Source organism: Eubalaena glacialis, chromosome 12 (genome assembly GCF_028564815.1).
Source record: "Eubalaena glacialis isolate mEubGla1 chromosome 12, mEubGla1.1.hap2.+ XY, whole genome shotgun sequence".
Classification (NCBI taxonomy): domain Eukaryota; kingdom Metazoa; phylum Chordata; class Mammalia; order Artiodactyla; family Balaenidae; genus Eubalaena; species Eubalaena glacialis.
In genome coordinates this window covers 51,336,961-51,360,213 of record NC_083727.1, presented here as the reverse complement: position 1 = coordinate 51,360,213, position 23,253 = coordinate 51,336,961, and the positions used below count along the sequence as shown (strand labels likewise).

At 39.6% G+C, this 23,253-nt stretch overlaps 2 protein-coding genes across 2 annotated transcripts in view; one reads left to right on the top strand and one right to left on the bottom strand.

Moving 5' to 3' along the window:
• Positions 1-11,281, top strand: part of ARMC2 (armadillo repeat containing 2) — a 104,047-nt gene extending 92,766 nt beyond the window's left edge. Inside the window, exons 14-18 of the mRNA XM_061207723.1 lie at positions 2,127-2,249; positions 2,562-2,675; positions 4,390-4,522; positions 4,876-5,036; positions 11,124-11,281. Of these exons, the coding sequence (XP_061063706.1) occupies positions 2,127-2,249; positions 2,562-2,675; positions 4,390-4,522; positions 4,876-5,036; positions 11,124-11,281 (689 nt within the window). The remainder of the gene's footprint in view (positions 1-2,126; positions 2,250-2,561; positions 2,676-4,389; positions 4,523-4,875; positions 5,037-11,123) is intronic.
• A 9,329-nt stretch (positions 11,282-20,610) lies between these two features.
• Positions 20,611-23,253, bottom strand: part of SESN1 (sestrin 1) — a 121,032-nt gene continuing 118,389 nt past the window's right edge. The window contains exon 10 of the mRNA XM_061207715.1: positions 20,611-20,718. Within this exon, the coding sequence (XP_061063698.1) occupies positions 20,713-20,718 (6 nt within the window). The 3' untranslated portion in view covers positions 20,611-20,712. The remainder of the gene's footprint in view (positions 20,719-23,253) is intronic.

The following is a 23,253-nucleotide window of genomic DNA, read 5'->3' as shown; positions in this document are numbered from 1 at the left end:
AATTTTTTAAAAAAAGAGGTACAAGGCACTTCTTAACCAATAAAACCCAGTGGGCAAATCAGGGCTCAAGACATGCATGGGCACTGAGGTTATTCCCCCCCAGGCTGGGGAAGGGCTTCCCAGGCAGGCGGTGACCGATGGCTGGGTGGAGAGGGAAGTGAATGTACTCCAGGCATGGGGCGGGGCAGGGGGTGGGGTGGAGGGGGCGTGTGCAGGGTCAGAGGTGAGAGGCAGAGGCTGCTATATCGAGTTTAGTATAACCAGACTCCTGGCGTTTTCCTCTGACTCCCAGACCCGTATGTCCAACTGCCTTACCTAATCTCATCAACTGTGGGTACTTGAGAAGCACCTCAAGATGTCTAACTCATGGCCTTTCCTCCACCTGGCCCTTCTTCCCATTAATTCAGAGTATGGGATTGCCGTCCATCCAATTATGTAATACAGAAATCCAGAGCTCATTCTGAGTGATTCCTCTCCCTCATCCCCCAATCCAGTCTTCACCACATACTGTCCGTTTTCCTCCCTAAATAGTTTTCCAGCCTGGCCTCCCTGTTCCATCTCCGCCGTCACCCCAGCCTCAGCTTTGTTATTTGCCATCTGGAACACCACAGGAGGTTCCTGACTGGCATCCCTGCATCTGCCCTTCCCTGCACTGTGGTCTCAGTCACCAGGAGACGAGTCTGGAGGCTGAGTGGAAGGCAGGGACAAAATAACTAAGGGTCTTATGTGCTAAGCTAAAGGGTTCATTCATTCATTCATTCTTGCATTCAGCAACCACTTTTTTTTTTTACAACAATGAAGTTTATTATTATTATTATTTTGCTTCAAAAATTTATCATCTAGGCTTTATTCTGATCCACCCCAAGACACTGAAATGCTACAGTTTTCTGTTTTGTTAGTCGATATTTCCAGGGGGAATTCCAGAGGGAATGATTTCTTTTCTTTTTTTAAATTTTTATTGGACTATAGTTAATTTACAATATTGTGTTTATATATATGCACACATCCACTCTTTTTTAGACTCCTTTCCCATGTAGGTCATTACAGAGTATTGAGTAGAGTTCCCTGTGCTGTACAGTAGGTTCTTATTAGTTATCTATTGAGCACCGTTCTGTGCGGACACTGTTCTGGATGCTGGGAATGCAGTGATGAATAAAACAAGTCCCAAGTCTTGTGGAGCTTACACCTTAGAGCTGGAAGACAGGCATTAAACACATAACAGGTCAGGTGGTCACATGTGTTACAGAGAAGAGGGGGAGGGGAAAGTGAGTAACAGTGCTATTTTATATAGGGTGGCTGAGGAAAGTATGTCCAATAAGGTGACAGCTAAGCAACAGCCCAAAGGACATGAGGAGTGAGCCAGGATAACTGGAGGAAGGAATATTGCAGACAGGGAGACTAGCAGTGCAGAGGTTCTTGGGCAGGATCAGGCTGACATGCTCAAAAAGAGCAAGAAGACTGGTGAGGTTGGCGTGGGGATGGGAGAGCTGGGGGCTGGAGCAGCAAATGAGGCCGGGGAGGTAAGGACTGGGGCAGCTGGGTCAGGTCTGTGGGCCGGATGAGATGAGTGGTGATATCTGAGTGACTTTTGAAGGACCACCATGTTGAGGACAGGCTCAGAGAGGCAAAGGCAGAAGAAGAGAAGCCAGTGAGGAGGTGAAAGATGGACTAGGTGGTAGTAGAGGAGCTGAAAGGCGATCAGACGGCGTGTTTCGAAGGCAGCGTTGATAGAAGTTATAGATGGATTATGACCTGAGGGCCATTCTTTTGGGAGGGGGGCAGGTCTGGGGAACAGACTTCCAGGGTGGGGGGCCCGGGGGAGCTCTGGGTCAAGGCAAACAAGCTCTGCTCACTGGTGTTGGCACCTTTGTACACAGGAACTAGATCAGCCCGACTTTTCCAGACCCTTGGCTGGAGGGACTGAGCTTAGAGTGTTCCAAACCCTGGCCCAGAGTGGTCCCCTGCCTTTGGCGCATTTCCCTGCAGGAAGAGTCATGGGAAGTAAAGCAGCAAACGGCAAGGGCAAACACTGCCCTCCTACAGCCCTTGCCCGGGACAACGGCTTGTCCCTGCCACTGCTGGGGCTGCAGTGAGTCTTTGACACCCTTGTCCTCACTTTATTTCAGAATCTAAGTCCATTGATGATTGTGAGGAGCTGGTGATCAATACTACGGCGACGATCAACAACTTATCTTACTACCAAGTGAAGAATTCCATAATTCAAGACAAAAAGCTATATATTGCTGAATGTAAGGCTCAGAGTTGGGTTTGGGTAGATGCATGTTCGTTTAAGGTTTTGACTTTACTAACTAAACACAGAACTGGAGGCATTTATATTTTCTGATTTCTGGTACTACTATCTAAGAGCCTGATTTAATTCTAAGAAAGTTGAATACGGGGACACATTAGTTTCTTAGTTCTGGCTAAAGCCCCCTATAGTTGGAATTTTATTATCATTTTTAATTTTAAAATTATCAGTATTTAGCATGATATTGGTTTCTAATAGCCTTTAAATTGAAACTTAAATTCACTAATTTTATTTCTCTGGTCGCAAAACCCAGTGCTCTTAAAGCTCCTTGTGAGTCACAACATGGATGGAATCCTGGAGGCTGTACGTGTTTTTGGAAATCTCTCCCAGGACCATGACATCTGTGATTTCATTGTGCAGAAAAATGGTGAGTTAATGGCACTCACATTCGTAAACAGGCATGTCTTGCCAATAAACAGCTGAGCGGTTTTGCAGCTTGGGTCATGACAACGTGATACTTGTTTCTGCTTTGGGACAAGTGGTGCCTCACATTCTGTTCCGTCCATCCATAAGGCTCTCAGCTCAGGATGCCAAGACGGACCTAGGCTGCGTTCTTAGCGTTTCCGTCTCCTTCATAAGTGGTCTTCTGAGTTTTGAGATGGCGCATGTGTGCCTGTGTGTGTGTGCGTGTGTGTGTGTTTAAGGGAAACAAGTAATCTGTACACATCATTTCTGTCCATGGGAATGGACTCAAAGGACATTCTCCATCATGTACTGGAATGTCTATTATAGTACTGCTTGTAACAGTGAAAAATGGAAATAACCTAAATGTCCATCAACAGGTAAGAGGATAAATACATTACAGTATATTCATGCAACCAAGCTTCTACAGCAATGAAAATAAATGAGCTAGAAGTTCATGTATCACCACGCGTCAACCTCAAACGTGTAATATAGGAGCAAAAAGGCTAGTAATTGGAGGACATATATGAAATAATGCCATTAATATAGTTTTAAAACCTGCAAAACAATCTTGGGTATTATTTATGTAATATTCACGTGGTAATGGAATAAGGTATAAATGTAGTTGGAAATGATAAACTCCACATTTAAGACAAAGTTACATTTGAATGGTTGCCCCCAAATATAAAATTGAATCTGTAATGTTTTATTTCTTAAAGTGGGTAGCAGGTACACAAGAGTGTATACTAAACATACTGTTTGTATGTCTTAAGTATTTCATGTAAAAACGGTGAAAAAAAATACCTATTTATGTTCGTGATAGAAACTTTGGATAATACAGATTAAAAAAAACACTACCCCAGAGATAACTGTTAACATTTTAGTGTATATTCTTTAGGCTCTTAAAAACACACTTACATGTGATGCAGCCTTTGCCAAGCTCACTCTGTGACACATCAGTAGGCCAAGGTCAGCACAGGGTGGCCACCTCTCAGGTGAGCAGTAGAACAGAGCACACACCTTATTCATTCTCCCCCAACCCTTTGCCCAGCCCCTGCTGGGGGATGAGAAGACAGGACAAACAGTTCCATTTCTAGGAGTAAGGGAAGGCTGGGAGCCTGTCCTGATATGAGACATCCCCTACCCTGGAAGTCCGGCCTCACTACAGGCTTGTTTCCTGCGGTCTGAGCGAGTCTTCTCTTACAAGCTGTGGCCCTGGAAGACTTCCAGGAAGATCTCCACTGGAGCCAGTGCTCCCCTCTCCCAGGGCTGTGTATTTAAAGAAAGTTGCTGCTGGAGGTTCATAAGGGCCCTGGAGAACAACCGGAAGTTAGAGATGAAATGAATGGCACCTGTGTGATTGGAAGGCCGTGGTTCCCTCCTCTCCATGGGCGGGGGCTCTACCACTGCCTGGGAGGGGGAGCTGATGCCTGCGTCAGATACAGCAATATCAGGGGACAGGGGGCCTGGGGGGCGGGGAGCAGGTTCTGAAGTGGTGGATGTTGGGGAAGGCGCTTCTGAGCAGTGGGTGAAGTCCGCTTAGGAAGAGTGGACCGAGTCCCCTAGCAGGGTTTCCAGTTTTGCAAGCTGCTCCCCATTTCCCCTTTGCCATTTGAGAAATGAGATACAGCTGGGGCCCCTGAGCTTTACTGGCTTGCATTCGTTCTCTGCCCTCCCAGTTCACAAGTTCATGATTGCTCTGCTGGATGCTAAGCATCAGGATATTTGCTTTTCTGCCTGTGGTGTTCTTCTAAATCTTACCGTGGATAAAGACAAGCGTGTCATCCTAAAAGAAGGAGGTGGCATTAAAAAGTAAGTTCAAGGCATGGAGTCCTGACTCTGTCAGGATTCAGAGGACATAGTTTTCCGGGGAGCTTGGGTCCCTCTCCTCATTTCTCCCAGGCAAGAGGTATTTCAACATTTGGAAGTGCCAAGCTAGGGCTAAAGAGGGAATTTAGGTTCCATTGGATGTTTAAAGTAATTCAGAAGTAGGTTATTGCTACTTTAGAGCTGCTTAAATTTGTAGATATGAAATTAATTTTAATAACACTGAATTATATATAATGCATATGAAATATCACAGAAAGTTAAGCATCATGTTAAAAATATAAAAATTAAAGAGATCCTGTCCTAATAACTTCTCAATTTGACTTTTATTAACTCAGGTTAGTGGATTGTTTAAGGGATTTTGGTCCCACTGATTGGCAGCTGGCCTGCTTGGTGTGCAAAACTTTATGGAACTTCAGTGAAAATATCACAAGTGCTTCGTCATGTTTTGGAGATGAGGCCGCCAACACACTCTTAGTCCTGCTCTCATCGTTTTTAGGTAAGACTCCTGACTGTGAGTCTGTGAGTTTTATCAAAATGAGAAAAATTTTTTTTCTGTGACCTGTATGGATAAAGATTGGTAGGCATTTGGGTGGCTTTGTTTCTATAAGTAACAAGAGCATGTTAAAGATTATTATAATTTGGAGCTCTCTGGAAGAGGCTGAATGTTATTTACAGTGGGATGCAAGGACTTTTAACTCATTGCCTGATGTCATGATTTCTTCTGTGGCTTTTCCCCCTTGTTTGCATTTTCTGTAAACTGCATAAATAGAAGATCTAGGCATAAATGTATTGCTGTTGTTTAAAAAGTATATAGACGTTGTCGTAATTGAGAAAATACGGCTAAAAGCTACTCTGAATTAAGTCACGCTTTTCATGAACCCGTACGTTTTGATTAGCATCCATGTTAATTATGGGAGGGAGGGTCTGTGAAACTATGTGACATGACAGTGGGGCCCTACATTGAACGGTGGGAAATCACTGATACAAACCAAAGGAAAGATGAGAGTGTCTTACCTTGAAAAATGTCTATTTTTAGGATAATTTTTTCATCCTGGGTTAGGTCTAACAGCAGTGGTTTGGGTCAGTAAATGAGTTGAGTGTTTAAATAATCTCTTTTCCAAAACGGAGGTGTCCCTACCATTGCCTAGGCACTGTACTGGATCCGCAAGGCCGTGTGGAAAGACTCGGTTTGACTCAGAGGCTGTGGATTCAAATCCAGCCTCTCTCTGGGGGTGGGGGGGTGTGACTCGACAGGAGAATCTCTCAGAACCTGTCTTTTCGTCTGTAAAATGGGGACGTGATATCCCTGCCCTGTTGCAGGGAGTCGTGAGAATCAAACAAGCATCCTAAGAACACTCCGGGAAGACCAGAAGGCTGTAGTCAGACAATTCTGAGTTAAGGCCTCGCTTTATCACGTACAAGCTTTTAACCTTGGGCTTAACCTCTCTGAGCTTATATTTTCTCATGTCTAAGATGGGGATGATTGATGTCCACTTTGCAGACTTGTAAAGATAATAAATGAGCGGACCTGTACAAAGAACCTGATACAGAGCCTGACACACAGCAAGGCCTCAAATCACGGTTGTGAAAGTGCTTCATAAATGCTGTGTCGTAACAATATGTTATTAAACAGGAACTTGGAACCTGAAGCTATTTGAAAGAATCGGGTGTGCTAGGTTGATGTGAAATTTGCTTTCTTCCAGGTAAATAAAATTTTGCGTAAGAGTAGGAAAAATGAGCGTGACTTTAAATCATTGAGGTTCACAGTCTGCTCCGTGCACATGAAGCTTTCTCAAGTTGCTGGGAGCAGAAGCGTGCTCAGCTTGCCTTAATTGAGTTCTCAGCTGTGGCAGAACATTGCAATCAGCTGTGGAATTAAAAAACAAAAACAACAACAAAAAAACACTTGTCCTGGCCCCATCCCCAGGAATTGATTCAGGAGCTCTGGGTGGGAGGCTGATTATCTGCATCATTAAAAAGTTCCACAGGTGAGTCTGCTCTTCAGGCAGCACTGAGAACCTCTGCCCTGGTTAATGAAGGAGTTGAAGGAGAGGATGTCCGGGGAAGAAGGAAGCCGGGAGACAAGCGCATCGCCCAGAGCCTGCTGGACAGGCACTCAGGACCAGGAAGGTTGTTCCAGGTGGAAGCAGAGACCCCGAGCGGCCCCCTCAGTAGCGGGCGTCATCTGCTCCACCCTGCTGAGACCCAGCCGTGCTCTGTCTCAGCTCTTGTAGGAAAAGTCCTTCCTCCTCCTCGTTCCCTCTAGGGTCCTGCATGGCCGTGGCTTCAGCTGCCTCGAGGCTTCTTCTTGCCGCGCTCTGTGAGTGGGACTCCGTCTCCTCTGTTGTTGGCATGACTTTCTGTGTCCCATTGGGGAGATGTGACTGGTTCCGTGAGTCACTGTCCTGGGGTGTCGGGCTTCCGTGCCTCAGGCAGCAGCTGCCTCGACCACAGGCTGTCTGTGGGTTCCTTTGGCACCTCAGTCTGGGGCAGTCAATGATATATAACAAAATGGTGGGGCCGTGTGGCACCTTGAAGGGATGTGGGCACGGCCGGCTGCGCGGCAGGGGGCAGCACACCGGGCGGACACTCGACTGTAATGGGCCTGTTCCTACCTCTTCCTGCCTCCAACCTTCCCTACAGCCGGGTTGGGCTTCTCGTGCTAGTAACCTTGTACCTTGGCTCGTGCCGTATCCCTTACCTACCTGGCCCAATGCTGCTGGTCCTTGCAGGCCCTTCCCATGAGCTTTTCAAGCCCATGGTCATAGGAAATCTATACTACTTACATAGCAATTAATCATGAGCTGTGTAACTTGTTCTGTATTATTGTTTTGTAACTTTTCTCTTTTTTCCCCACTCCAGTGGAGCCACTTTAGGGGAAGGATATTGCCTTGTACAAAGCAGGTTCTTGATGCTTGTGGATTAACTGACAATAGTGGTTATCTTTAATAGTGCTGTATACTTTTAAAAGCACGTTCATTCTATCCTTGTAAGATCTCTCTAAGGTAATCAGCTAGGTGACAGATGAGGTAGGTAGGTCTAGGAGGGTTAGGTGACTTGTCTAAGATCATACTGTAGCAAGGCCAGGGCTCTTCATCAGAAAGTAAACATCTAGCCCCTGTGTGTTTCTGCTGTTCCATTACATAGGATACCCTTACCCTACCCCACCGTGGAGGGGGACAGAGGCATGGGTAACAAAAATCAACATAGTCCGTCAGGGAGCCAGGTCATCACACTGTGGAGGACCAGCTGCTTGCTGGCTCTTCTCTCCACAGTGTGGGCATCAGACCCTTACTTCTGACAGGGTTGTAGCTGTGTCTGGCCAGTTGGGTGGCACCAGGTGAAATTGATATATGAGTGAGAGTATACTTAAATTTCAATTCTTTTACAAAAATAGCTAAAAAACAGGCCATTTTGAAAACAGGACGAGCCGTTAAATCACAAAAGTCCCACGTGGAAGTGTGAGCACTGTTTTTAGAAATAATGGGAGGGCAATTGATAAAGCAATGTAATAAGTTAACCAACTTTTTCTTGATGGGGAACTGGAAAAAGAAAGTAATGGTCCTCAGTGTGGTTGGGATGTTGACAGTCTTTTAGGAAAGTGGCTTAAAAAGAATGTTGTCTGAAACTTCCTGATGTACTGCAGCTGCTTCTTATAAACTCATTAGCAATGTGTTTATCTTGAAGTTCTTAAGTGGTGTGCTCTGGCACACTAGTCTACTCTGAGCTTCTCTCAGGGTTGCCTGAAAATGGTGATCAGTGTGTGCAGTTTGTTATTGTGAATGTAAACGACACTAGGTTATTTTACGTTCGTCTGTGGTATGTGGAACTTAGCACCTAGGTTATATGACAGGGTAGAGGGGGACCCAGTGTTCAACTTAGAGGATCACATCACCAAGCCCATGCCAAAGAGCCATCAGGTGCTTCTGGAACTTGTGAGGACTGTGCCTTATAATAGTCACAACAATAATCGAACCCTCAATAGCCACCTGGTGCTGAACAGCAAGCTAGGAAATGGTGCAGTGAGTAGGGGAAGCTTTTATTGATGCTGCAGGATCCTTCAACTGTAATAGGTAGAGATTGTGTTATAATGGTCACTGACAAACTTGTTTTGAGTCCTTTAATCCTTTCTAATATCTTACCTAAAATTCTAGTATTTGGAAGTATGTTGTACACAAAGAAAGCTTAAGAATAATTGGTTATCTAAATCAGCACTTTTCACACAGTGACCAGCATCTTTAAAAAATGAAGTAGCAAAGAAACAGAATATCAGAATGTAGTACATGGGGCTTCCCTGGTGGCGCAGTGGTTGAGAATCCGCCTGCCAATATAGGGGACACGGGTTCGATCCCTGGTCCAGGAAGATCCCACATGCTGCAGAGCAACTAAGCCCGTGCGCCACAACTACTGAGCCTGCCTCTAGAGCCCGTGAGCCACAACTACTGAGCCCACGTGCCACAACTGCTGAAGCCCGTGCGCCTAGAGCCTGTGCTTCACAACAAGAGAAGCCACCGCAATGAGTAGCCCCCGCTCACCGCAACTAGAGAAAGCCCACACACAGCAACAAAGACCCAATGCAGCCAAAAATAAATAAATATATTAAAATATATATATATATAGTACATGTAGTAATATATAAATAAGTAAAATAAGTAAAGTAAAAATAAGTATTCTATAAACATTTGCTATTTGTATATGAATATTTGTGTGTATATAGTCATCATGTAATATGGACTTCTTAGGTCACAGTAAATAAAAGTTTGAAAATCATAGACCTAAATTTTTCTTGAATTAGCCTCTGCTATTCTTTGCAGTACAAGTTCCAAAATTTAATACCTAGTGCAATATGACACATTTTATGCATTTGCTGTATTTACTTTGAAACTTGAGACTGCTTTTATCTTACCTATAGGTATTTGGCCACTTTTGTTATCTTGCCTAACCCAATTTACAATTAATAGGGTCTGAGTGTAGATTAACTAATTATATGCTAAGCCTCAAGAAAAGTAACATAGTCTTGACGTTAGATTAAAAAACCCCAAAACACCAAAATAGTGACTTGGCTAAAACCATCAAATCCAACCAAAAGCCCTGGGCAGAGGAGAGGACTGTGGGGTGCCTGGGCAGCCCTCAGCCCTAAGCTGCTTGGGAAAGAAGGTCATGAAACAAGAGAATTCATTTTTAATGAAAGGTTAGTGCTCAGAAAATCTGGAGAAGAGTGAGCAGGAAGAAGATCTAGAAATTCAAAAGCACTCAGAGTCTCACAGACTCCTCTTGTTTGGAAGTAGCCCAACAGGAAGGACTTTGAAGGCATTGAACACCATCTGTATTCTCTTCCTTTCAAGGCCCTGATTATCAAATGGGTGGGGAGAGACAGGTTTGCTTACAGGGGTCTCCATGGAGAGCCTTGCTGAAGTGTGTGTGTCTGCCCAGAACTTATCTCGGAGCTGCATAGCTGTCCACTTGGCTGGAGGGGAGGAGGGGAAGGTACAGACTGGGATTCCAGACTTATCTTATCCTGGGTGGTGACACTAACACCAATAGTGCCAAAGTACACTCTGTGTACTGAAAATATTCAGGGTAGAAAATTTGATGTAAACACTAATGAAGCATTTTATGGTAGGATTTTAATTGGCCTTATGAAAAAAGTTTGCGAATTATGCAAGTAGCAATATTTGTGGTCACTTTAGGACTTTGTGGTTACCACTTAAGAAGGCCTCAGACCTAGGAAGTAGCAGAGCAACCTTCTGACTGGCAGGCCAGTGCATTGTCCTGAAGTCCTTCACATGGGGTCCAATATAAACAAAGAAAAATGCAGTGGCAGGTCGGTGCAGAAACCTCAGTAGCGATTTGTCTTCCTACTTGGGTTGGATATACTTATGACATTCACAGAATTCAGAGTACCCTTGGATTAAGAAGCAAATCAAGGTTGTAATATTGCATTTTTTTTTTTACAAGTGCTTTTCTGCATTATCCATGGACTCACTTGGGATTCTGATACTCCTTAGTATTCTCAGTCTCCCACTTTTCACTTTTATTGGTGAGAGCATAAGGTGGCAGGGGGAGGGGTTGTCTTTTCAAAGAAGTATGTCCGGCCTGCTCTGAAATGAGCAACTTGATTTTCAGTCAAGTTTACAGTGTCAAATTCAACTGTGCTACTTTCCCCAAAGATTTCCTAACTTCTTTTATATCTGTTAACCACTGAAGTAATTAACTTTTCTAATGTGCAGATGAGGAAATAAACTATTAATACTTTGTTTATTCTGAGAAATTGTGATCTGACTTTTGGAGGCAGACTTACAGGTAAACGTTAGGGATAAATTGAAGTAAGAGCTCGTCAATCTAGGATTTTTTTTTTTTTGAGAAGATTATTATCTTTTTTAAATTAAGAGACTAACCTATACTTATTTAAAATTTTTTGTAAAGAACAGAAAAGAGTTAAAGAACTACTCCCATGAAAAAAAGCCTTGTTGGAATTAGAGATGACCCAGGATGAGTTTAACTCATGCCATCAAAAATTAAACTTTATTCAGTAGGATTATGTTTCTAAATAATTGCTGTAATGTTAATTTTTCTGATACAGATGAAGAACTAGCACTGAATGGGAGTTTTGACCAAGACCTAAAAAACTATCACAAACTCCATTGGGAAACAGAATTCAAACCGGTGGCACAGCAGCTTCTAAACCGAATTCAGAGTCATCACACCTTCCTGGAACCCCTGCCTGTTCCTTCTTTCTAACATGATGCAGATAAACAACAGAAACAGGAAGTCAGGTCTCCTTCATTCTTAAGAAGTGGCAACATATGTGAACTTTTTTTCAGTATTAACAAATATTGAAAGTTTTTCAGGTACTGATTTTAGTGAGTAGTCTTAGTATTTTAAAAGAAATAAGCATTTCTTCTTGTTAGATATTATGGAAAAATGAATATACATGTTGTACTTTCTGCTATGAGAAATGTAAGATGAAAATATATGCATGGGATTTCTAAGTAAATGACTTTTTCTTCTATTCTCTATTAAATAATTTAGTTCTAGTCTTAAAATCCTGACTTAACAATTCTAGAATTTAAGTGCTTGTCAGTTCAGTAAATGAACTGTGCAATGAAGACTGTTAGGTTTTGTGTATAGAAAGAATGGTGGTCAACACTATTAGGAATACATTACTACATAAGCATCTGCACTAATTCTTACAGCATCTAATAATAATTTTCTGGTTAGGTACCAGTATTTTTCTGGTTGTCATATTAAGAGAAGGGGTAAGCAGAAACGTTTAGAGAAGATTGCTTGGGGCCATCTACTCTTTACTAAATAAGTAAAATAGATGGAAAAAGGAGTATTTTACCTTTTTATTTTCATTTGAAGTAAAATGAGTAGACCAGACAATTCTTCTACTTATAACTCTCTGTGACTAGGGAGGTGATATAATGTACTAGAAAGAGTGTAGGCTTAAGTGTATGGCAGATCTCAGTTTGAATCCTAGCTCTCTCCTGCTTGGGCCTTGGGCAAGTAACTTGACTTTTTTAGCTTCAACTGTAAAATGGCATTAATATCTATTTTAATATCGTGTAGTTTAGGAAAAAAAACAAAATGGGCAAATTGTCCAGTATAGTGACTGATGTATAGTAGGTGCTCAATAAATTATGATGGTAATTAGTTTATTAGTTTGCCACTCTTTGTAGGATAAGTTTGGCCTTTGAATAAATGATAAAAACCAAAGAAATTGAGATAACCGTTGTTATCCCATATTAGCCAAAGGCGATTTGGAAATAAAAGTAGATTTACTACTCTGCTCTGTAGGGTGAGAGATGAGCCATTAATAACCAAAAAGCTCATCTCTCACGCTAACAAAATACCAAGACTAATGGGATGAAGGCAGGCATCCCAGACTAGATGGGCTCTTAAAATCTATTAGAAAAAACCCTAAATTTCCAGGAACAAATAGACTTACCAAGGGCTCCTCTAGTTTGGGGCTCATCCCTGGTTGGGGCTCAGCAAAATCCTCTGGAGACACTCACCTTATCCATAAGTCTTTCATCCATAATTGTATGCTAGTAGATTCACTCCAATAGTTGAAATCATTTTTAAAAAGTCTGACAGGCTAATCTCTCAAAAACATTTGAAGATCTAAGTCTTTATTTTAACCATAGCAGGCTATATATTCTACTTTCAGTGAAAAAGATAAAACTCTCTTCCCCCTAAAATAGCACCCCCTGTATTTATAACTAATATAATAACTCATAGTGGAATACCACTGTACCTGTTCTCCATATTATACTCAGACTCACGTGCAAGCTGGACCATTTGGAACCATCTACCTGCCTTAAAAAAAAAAATATGGTGAAAAACACATAAAATTTACCATCTTAACTATTTTTTTTTTAATTTAAAAAGAAATTTTTTTTGGGGGGTGGTGTGCTGTGTGGCATGTAGGATCTTAGTTCCCCAACCAGGGGTTGAACCCACATCCCCTGTGGAGGAAGTGTGGAGTCTTAACCACTAGACCGCCAGGGAAGTCCCCATCTTAACTATTTTTAAATGTACAGTTCAGTAGTGTTAATTTTATACACATTGTTCTGCAACAGTTCTCCAGAACTTTTTCATCTTGCAAAACTAAAACTCTATAATCCATTAAACAACTCTCCATTTCCTCCTCTCCCCAGGCCCTAGAAACCACCATTCTACTTTGTTTCCATGAATTTGATTTGACTAGTTTAGATATTTCATACAGCATTTGCCTTTTTGTGACTGGCTTATTTTACTTAGCCATAAGGTCCTCAAAGTTCATCCATGTTGTGGCATGTGATGGGATTTCCTTCCTTTTTAAGGCTGAATAATATTTCCTTGTATGTTTATATCACACTTTTTTATCCATTCATTCATCAAAGGACATTTGGGTTGCTTCTCTCTCAGGGCTATTGTGAATAATGCGACTATGAACATGGGTGTGTAAATACATCTTTGAGATCCTGCTTTCAATTCCTTTGGGTGTATACCCAGAAACGGAATTACTGGATCATATAGTAGTAATATTTTTAATTTTTTGAGGAATCTCTATACTGATTTCCACAGAGGCTGCGCCATTTCACATCACCAACAGTGCACAAGGGTTCCCATTTCTTTACATCTTCTCCAACACTTGCCATTTTCTGTTGTTTGTTTGTTTTGTTTTTGCTTTTTGGGTTTTTTTGATAGTAGCCATCCTAATGGTTGTGAAATGGTATCTCATTGTGGTGTTGATTTGCATTTCTCTAATAATTAGTGACATTGAGTATCTTTTCATATGGTTTTTGGCCACATATATCATCTTTGGAGAAATGTCTATTCAAGTCCTTTGCCCATTTTTATTTATTTATTTTGAAAAATAATTGTTTTAAAATTTTTATTGAAATATAGTTGATTTACAATGTTGTGTTAGTTTCAGGTTTACAGCAAAGTGATTCAGATATATATATATAATACACACACACACACACACACACACACACACACACACACACACACATATACATTTGTTAGATTCATTTCCATTATAGGTTATTACAAGATACTGAGTACAGTTCCCTGTGCTATACAGTAGGTCCCTGGTATCTATTTTATATGTAGTAGTGTGTATATGTTAATCCCAAACTCCTGATTTATCCCTCTCCCACCCTGGTTTCCCCTTTGGTAAGCATAAGTTTGCTTTCTATGTCTGTGAGTCTATATCTGTTTGTAAGTAAGTTCATTCATATCATTTTTTTAGATTCCACATATAAGTAGGTGATATCATTATATTTATCTTTGTCTGACTTACTTCACTTAGTGTGATAATCTCTAGGTCCATCCATGTTGCTGTAAATGGCATTATTTCATTCTTTTTTTATGACTGAGTAATATTCCATTGTGTATATATACCACATCTTCTTTTTCCATTCATCTGTCAGCGGACACTTAGGTTGCTTCCATATCTTGGATATTGTAAATAGTGCTGCTATGAACATTGGGGTGCGTGTATCTTTTTGAATTATAGCTTTCTCCAAATATATGCCCAGGAGTGGGATTGCTGGGTCATATGGTAGCTCTATTTTTAGTTTTTTTAAGGAACCTCCATACTGTTCTCCATAGTGGCTGCACCAATTTACATTCCCACCAACAGTGTAGGAGGGTTCTCTTTTCTCCACATCCTCTCCAGCATTTATTATTTGTACACTTTTTGATGATGGCCATTCTGATCGGAGTGAGGTGATACCTCATTGTAGTTTTGATTTGCATTTCTCTAATAATTAGTGATATTGAGCATCTTTTCATGTGCCTATTGGCCATCTGTATGTCTTCTTTGGAGAAATGTCTATTTAGATCTTCTGCCCATTTTTTGATTGGACTGTTTATTTTTTTGATATTAAGGTGTATGAGCTGTTTGTATATTTTGGAAATTAATCTCTTGTCGGTCACATTTGCAAGTATTTTCTCCCATTCTGTAGGTTGTCTTTTTGTTTGGCTTATGATTTCCTTTGCTGTGCAAAAGCTTTTAAGTTTAATTAGGTCCTGTTTGTTTATTTTGGTTTTTATTTCCATTACTCTAAGAGAGGGATCCAAAAAACTATTGCTGTGATTTATGGTAAAGAGTGTTCTGCCTAAGTTTTCCTGTAGAAGTTTTATAGTATCCGGTCTTACATTTAGGTCTGACAGTAGGTCTTTAATCCATTTTGAGTTTATTTTTGTATATGGTGTTAGAGAATGTTCTAATTTCATTCTTTTACATGTATCTGTCCAGTTTTCCCAGCACCACTTGTTGAAGAGACCGTCTCTTCTCCATTGTATATTCTTGCCTCCTTTGTCATATGTTAATTGACTGTAGATGTGTGGGTTTATTTCTGGGCTTTCCATTGATTTGTTCCATTGATCTATATGCCTGTTTTTGTGCCTGTACCATACTGTTTTGATTAATGTAGCTTTGTAGTATAGTCTGAAGTCAGGGAGTGTGATTCCTCCAGCTCCATTTTTCTTTCTCAAGATGGCTTCGGCTCTTGGGGTCTTTTGTGTTCACGTACAAATTTAAAAAAATTTTGTTCTAGTTCTGTGAAAAATGGCATTGGTAATTTGACAGGGATTGCATTGAATCTATAGATTGCCTTGGATCGTATGGTCATTTTAACAATATTGATTCTTTCAACCCAAGAACATGGTATATCTTTCCATCTGTTTGTGTCATCTTCAATTTCTTTCATCAGCATCTTATAGTTTATGGAGTACAGGGTCTTATAGTTTATGGTCTTGTACTTTGACAGAGAAATCAAAAGCTTTACAGACAAGCAAAAGCTAAAAGAATTCAACACCACCAAACCAGCTTTACAACAAATGCTAAAGGAACTTCTTTAGGCAGAAAAGAAAACACCACATCTAGAAACAAGAAAATTATGAAATGGAAAAGCTCACCGATAAAGGCAAACATACAGTAAAGATAGGAAATCATCCACACACAAAGTAGTAGGGAAGTTAAAAGACAAAAGTAGTAAAATCATCTGTATCCACAATAAGCGGTTAAGAGATATGCAAAACAATTAGATGTAAAATGTATCAAAACCAGTAATCATGAGGGGAGGAGAGTACAAATGCAACTATTTAAAATGCATTTGAAACTAAGAGATCAGCAACTAAGACAATCATGTATATATACAGACTGCTATACCAAAACCTCATGGTAACCACAAATCAAAAATCTATACACACAAAAAAGAAAAAGGAATCAAAGCATAACACTAAAGATAGTCATCAAATAACAAGAGAAGAGGACAAAAGAAGAAGGAAAGAAAAAAGGCCTACAAAAACAAATCCAAAACAATTAACAAAATGGCAGTAAAAACATTCATAATTATAATTACCTTAAATGTAAATGGATTAAATGCTCCAACCAAAAGACATAGACTGGCTGAATGGATACAAAAACAAGAACCATATATATGCTGTCTACAAGAGAGCCACTTCAGATCTAGAGACACATACAGGCTGAAAGTGAGAAGATGGAAAAAGGTATTCCATGCAAATGGAAATGAAAAGAAAGCTAGAGTAGCAATACTTATATCAGACAAAACAGACTTTAAAATAAAGACTGTTACAAGAGACAAAGAAGGACACTACATAATGATCAAGGGATCAATCTAAGAAGAAGATATAACAATTGTAAATATATATGCACCCAACCTAGGGGCACCTCAATATATAAAGCATATGTTAACAGATATAAAAGGAGAAATTGACAGTAACACAATAGTGGGGGACTTTAACACCCCACTTATATCAAGGGACAGATCAACCAGACAGAAAATCAGTAAGCACAGGCCTTATATGACACATTACACCAGATGGACTTAACTGATTAATTTATAGAGCATTCTGTCTGAAAGCAGCAGAATACACATTCTTTTCAAGTGCACATGGAACAGTCTCCAGGATAGATCACATACTCAGCCACAAAGCAGGCCTTGGTCAATTTAAGAAAATTGAAATTATATCAAGCATCTTTTCTGACCACAACACTATGAGATTAGAAATCAGCTACAAGGGAAAAACTGTAAAAAACTCAAACACGTGGAAGCTAAACAATATGCTACTGAACAACCAATTGATCACTGAGTAAATCAAAGAGGAAATAAAAAAATGCCTGGAGACAGATGACAATGAAAACATGATGATCCAAAACCTATGGGATGCAGCAAAAGCAGTTCTAAGAGGGAAGTGTACAGCAATACAAGCTTACCTCAAGAAACAAGAAAAATCTCAAACAACCTAAACTTACACCTAAAGCAACTAGATAAAGAACAAACAAAACCCAAAGTTAGTAGAAGGAAAGAAATCATTAAGATCAGAGCAGAAATAAATGAAATAGAGACACACACACACAAAAAAGATCAATGAAACTAAAAGCTGGCTCTTTGAAAAGATAAACAAAATTGATAAACCTTTAGCCAGACTCACCAAGAATAAAAAGAGGGCCCAAATCAATAAAATCAGAAATGAAAAAGAAGTTACAACAGACTCCACAGAAATACCATACCACAGAATACCAGAAGGACCATAAGAGACTACTATGAGTAACTCCACACCAATAAAATGGACAACCTAGAAGAAATGGACAAATTCTTAGAAAGGTACAGTCTCCCAAGACTGAACGAGGAAGAAATAGAAAACATGAATAGATCAATTACCAGTACTGACATTGAATCAGCAATTTTAAGACTTCCAATAAACAAAAGTCCAGGACCAGATGGCTTCACAGGTGAATTCTACCAAACATTTAGAGAAGAGTTAACACCTATTCTTCTGAAACTATTCCAAAAAATTGCAGAGGACAGAACACTTCCAAACTCACTCTTTTTGCCCAGCATCACCCTGATACCAAAACCAGACAAAGATATCACAAAAAAGAAAACTACAGGCCAATATCACTGACAAACATAGATGCAAAAATCCTCAACAAAATACTAGCAAACTGACTCCAACAATACATTAAAAGGATTATACACCATGATCAAGTGGGTTTTATCCCAGGGATGCAAGGATTTTTCAATATCTGCAAATCAATCAGTGTGATACACCACATTAACAAACTGAAGAATAAAAATTATATGATCATCTCAATAGATGCAGAAAAAGCTTGTGATAAAATTCAACATCCATTTATAATAAAAACTCTCCAGAAAGTGGGCACAGAGGGAACATACTTCAACGTAACAAAGGCCATATATGACAAACCCACAGCTAACATCATACTCAACAGTAAAAATCTGAAAGCATTTCCTCTAAGATCAGGAACAAGGAAAGGATGCCCACTCTCACCACTTTTATTCAACATAGTTTTGGAAGTCCTCATCATAGCAATCAGAGAAGAAAAAGAATTAAAAGGAATCCAAATTGGAAAAGAAGTAGTATGATTATCACTGTTTGCAGATGACATGATACTATACATAGAAAATCCTAGATGCCACCAGAAAACTACTAGACCTCATCAATAAATTCAGTAAATTTGCAGGATACAAAATTAATATACAGAAATCTGTTGCTTTTCCATACACTGACAATGAAATATCAGACAGAGAAGTTAAGGAAACAATCCCATTTACGATCGCATCAAAAAGAATAATATACCTAGGAATAAACCTACCTAAGGAGGCAAAAGACCTGTACTCTGAAAACTATAAGATGCCCATTTTTTAATCAGGCTATTTGTGGGGTTTTTTTTGGTTTGTTTTGTTGTTTTTTGGTGGTAGTTGTTGAGTTAAAGGAGTTATTTATATATTCTGGATATTAAGCCTTTGTCAGATACATGATTTACAAATATTTTCTCCCATTCTGTAGGTTACCTTTTTACTGTTGATTGTGCCCTTTGATGCACAGAAGTAAGTTTGATGTAGTTCCATTTGTCTATATTTTCTGTTGCCTTTTGGTCTTATGTCGAATAAATCATTGCCAAATCCAGTGTCCTGAAGCTTTGTCCCCTGTGTTTTCTTCTAGGAGTTTTAAAGTTTTAGTTTTTACATTTAGGTCTTTAATCCATTTTAGTTTTTGTGTATGGTTGTAAGGTAAATGTCTAACTTCATTTTTTTTGCATGTGGATATCCAGTTTTCCCAGAACCATTTGTTGAAAAGACAGTCCTTTCCTCATCGAATGGTCCTTTTCCATTTATTTGTGTCTCCTTTAGTTTTTTATAGTAATGTTTTGTAGTTTTTGGTGTCAAGTCTTTAAACTCCTTTGGTTAAATTTATTTCTAAGTATTTTATTCTTTTTGATGCTATTATAAATGGAATTGTTGCCTTAGTTTCCTTATTAGATTGCTCATTGTTAGTGTATAAAAATGCAACTGATTTTGTGTGTTGATTTTGTATCTTGCAACTTTGCTGAATATTTTAGTTCCAACAGGTTTTTAAAATTTAATTTAATTTTTTATTGTGTATGTGTGTGTGAGGGGGGAATCTTTAGGGTTTTCTATATATAAGATCATGTCATTTGCAAACAGAGATAATTTTACATTTCCTTTCTAATTGGGACATCTTTTTCTTGCCTAATTGCTCTGGCTAGGACTTCTGGTACTATGAGTGGTGCGAGTAGGCATCCTTGTTTTGTTCCTGATCTTAGAGGAAAAGCTTTGTCTTTCACAGAATATGATGTTAGCTATGGGCTTTTCACATATGGCCTTTATTACATTGAGATCGTTTCCTTCTACTCCTAGTTTGTTGAGTATTTTTTATCATGAAAGGGTGTTGAATTATGCCAAATGATTTTTCTGCATCAATTGATATGATCATGTGTTTTTCCCCCCTTCATTCTGTTAACATGGTGTATTACGCTGATCAGTTTTTATATGTTGAATCATCCTTGCATTTCAGGAATATATCTTCATTTTTTAAATGTGCCATTGAATTCTCTTTACTAGTATTAAGGATTTTTGCAACAGTATTCATCAGAGATATTGGTCTGTAGTTTTCTTGTAGCCGCTTTGTCTGGCTTTGGTTTCACGGTAATGCTGACCTCATAGAATGAGTTTGGAAGTGTTCCCTCTTCAATTTTTTGGATGAGTTTGGTGTTGACTCTTCTTTAAATGTTTGGTATAATTTTTCCGTGAAACCATTTGGTCCTGGGCTTTGTTGAGAGTTTTTGATTACTGATTCCAATCTCCATACTAGTTATAGGTCTGTTCAGATTTTCTGTTTCTTCATGATTCAGTCTTGGTAGGTTGTGTGTTTCTAAGTTATCCAATTTGTGTATTGGGTTGGCCAAAAGTTTCATTCGTTTTTTTCCATAAGATGACTCTAGTAGCACTTAGTTGTTTTTAACGTCATTCGAAACAATTTTGTTAGATTGTATGTGACAGCTGTCATATCGGCATGCGTTTAAAAAAAGACTTATCAAAATTGGTGAATTTTTGCATAGCCATTTTAATGTTGAAGATGAAGAAAAAACAACATTTTTGGCATATTATGCTTTATTATTTCAAGAAAGGTAAAAACACAACTGAAACGCACAAAAAGATTTGTGCACTTTATAGAGAAGGTGCTGTGACTGATTGAATGTGTCAGAAGTGGTTTGCGAAGTTCCGTGCTGGAGATTTCTCGCTGGACGATGCTCCACGGTCGGGTAGACCAGTTGAAGTTGATAGCGACCAAATTGAAGCAGTAATTGAGAACAATGAATGTTATACCTGGTGGGAGATAGCCGACATACTCAAAATATCCAGATCAAGCACTGAAAATCATTTGCACCAGCTTGGTTATGTGAATTGCTTTGATGTTTGGGTTCCACATGAGTTAAGCGAAAAAAACCTTCTCGACCATATTTCTGCATGTGATTCTCTACTGAAATGTAATGAAAACATTCTGTTTTTAAAACAAATTGTGACAGGCAATGAAAAGTGGATACTGTACAACAATGTGTAACGGAAGAGATCATGGGGCAAGTGAAATGAACCACCACCAACCACACCAAAGGCTGGTCTTCATCCAAAGAAGGTGATGTTGTGTATATGGTGGGATTGGAAGGGAGTCCTCTATTATGAGCTCCTTCCAGAAAACCAAACGATTAATTCCAACAAGTACTGCTCCCAACTAAACCAACTGAAAGCATCACTCGACGAAAAGCGTCCAGAATTAGTCAACAGGAAACGTGCAATCTTCCATCAGGATAACGCAAGACTGCATGTTTCTTTGATGACCAGGCAAAAACTGTTACAGCTTGGCTGGGAAGTTCTGATTCGTCAGCTGTATTCACCAGACTTTGCACCTTTGGATTTCCATTTATTTTGCTCTTAACAAAATTCTCTTAATGGAAAAAATTTTCAATTTTTTGAAATTTTAGACTGTAAAAGGCACCTGGAACAGTTCTTTGCTCAAAAAGATAAAAGTTGGGCTTCCCTGGTGGCACAGTGGTTAAGAATCCACCTGCCAATGCAGGGGACACGGGATCGAGCCCTGGTCCGGGAAGATCCCACATGCCGCGGAGCAACTAAGCCCGTGTGCCACAACTACTGAGCCTGTGCTCTAGAGCCTGCGAGCCACAACTACTGAAGCCCACACGCCTAGAGCCCACGCTCCGCAACAAGAGAAGCCACCGCAATGAGAAGCCTGCGCACCGCAATGAAGAGTAGCCCCCCCTTGCCACAACTAGAGAAAGCCCGCACACAGCAACAAAGGCCCAACTCAGCCAAAAATAAATAAATAAATAATTTAAAAAATATATTAAAAAAAGATTACAAAGTTTTGGGAAGATGGAATTACAAAGTTGCCTGAAAAATGGCAGAAGGAAGTGGAACAAAAGGGTGAGTATGGGCTTCCCTGGTGGCGCAGTGGTTGAGAATCTGCCTGCCAATGCAGGGGACACGGGTTCGAGCCCTGATCTGGGAAGATCCCACATGCCGCGGAGCAACCAGGCCCGTGAGCCACAACTACTGAGCCTGCGCGTCTGGAGCCTGTGCTCCGCAACAAGACAGGCTGCGATAGTGAGAGGCCCGTGCACCGCGATGAAGAGTGGCCCCCACTTGCTGCAACTAGAGAAAAGCCCTTGCACAGAAACGAAGACCCAACACAGCCAAAAATAAATTTAAAAAAAAAAAAAAAGGGTGAATACATGGTTCAATAAAGTTCTTGGTAAAAATGAAAAATGTGTCTTTTATTTTTACTTAAAAAATCGAAGGCACTTTTTGGCCCACCCAATACATAATAGTCTCTATCCTTTTTTTTTTTACATTGGTTGTTAATGTCCCATTTTTCATTTCTGATTTTATATATTTGATTCTTCTTTTTTTCTTAATCCAGTTAAAGGTTTGTCAGTCTTTTCAAACAACTCTGTTCTGTTGTTGTTTCTATTGTTTTCTGTTGTCTGTTTTATTTACCTCTGCTCTATGTTTCCTTCCTTCTGCTACCTCTGGGTTTGGATTGTTCTTTGTCTAGTTCCTTGACGTGTGAAGTTAGGTTGTTGATTTGAGATCTTTTTTGCTTTTTTAATGTTAAGAGTTTATAGCTCTAAACTTCCCTCTTAGTACTGCATCCATAAATTTTGGTGTGTTCTGTTTTTAATTTATCTCGAGATATTTTCTAATTCCATTTGTGATTTCTCCTTTGCAATGGCTTTTTAAGAATGTGCTGTTTAATTTCTCCATACTTGTGGGCTTTCCAGTTTTTCTTTCTGCAATCGATTACTAGTTTCATTCCATTATGATCAGAAAAGATACTTTGTATGATTTCAATCTTTTAAAATTTGTTAAGACTTGTTTTGTGGCTTAATATGTGGTCAGTCCTGGAGAATGTTCCATGTGCACTTGAGAAGAATGTATATTCTTCTGTTGTTTAAGTGTTCTGTATATGTCTGATAGATCCAACTAATCTATAGTGTTGTTCAAGTCCTCTGTTTCCTTATTTATCTTATGTTGGTTCTATTCATTTTTGGAAGTGGGTATTGAATCTCCTACTATTATTGTGTTGCTATCTATTTCTCTATTCAATTCTATTAACATTTGCTTCATATATTTAGGTATTTGGTGCCTATATGTTTATAATTGTTATAGCTTCCTGGTGAATTGACCCTTTTGTCTGATATTCATATAGCCACCTCTGCTCTCTTTTGGTTACCATTTGCATGGAATATCTTTTTCCAGTCTTTCACTCTCAGTCTATATGTGTCCTTAGATCTAAAGTTAGTTTCTTATAGACAGCATATAGTTGACTCCTCTTTTTTATTTTAT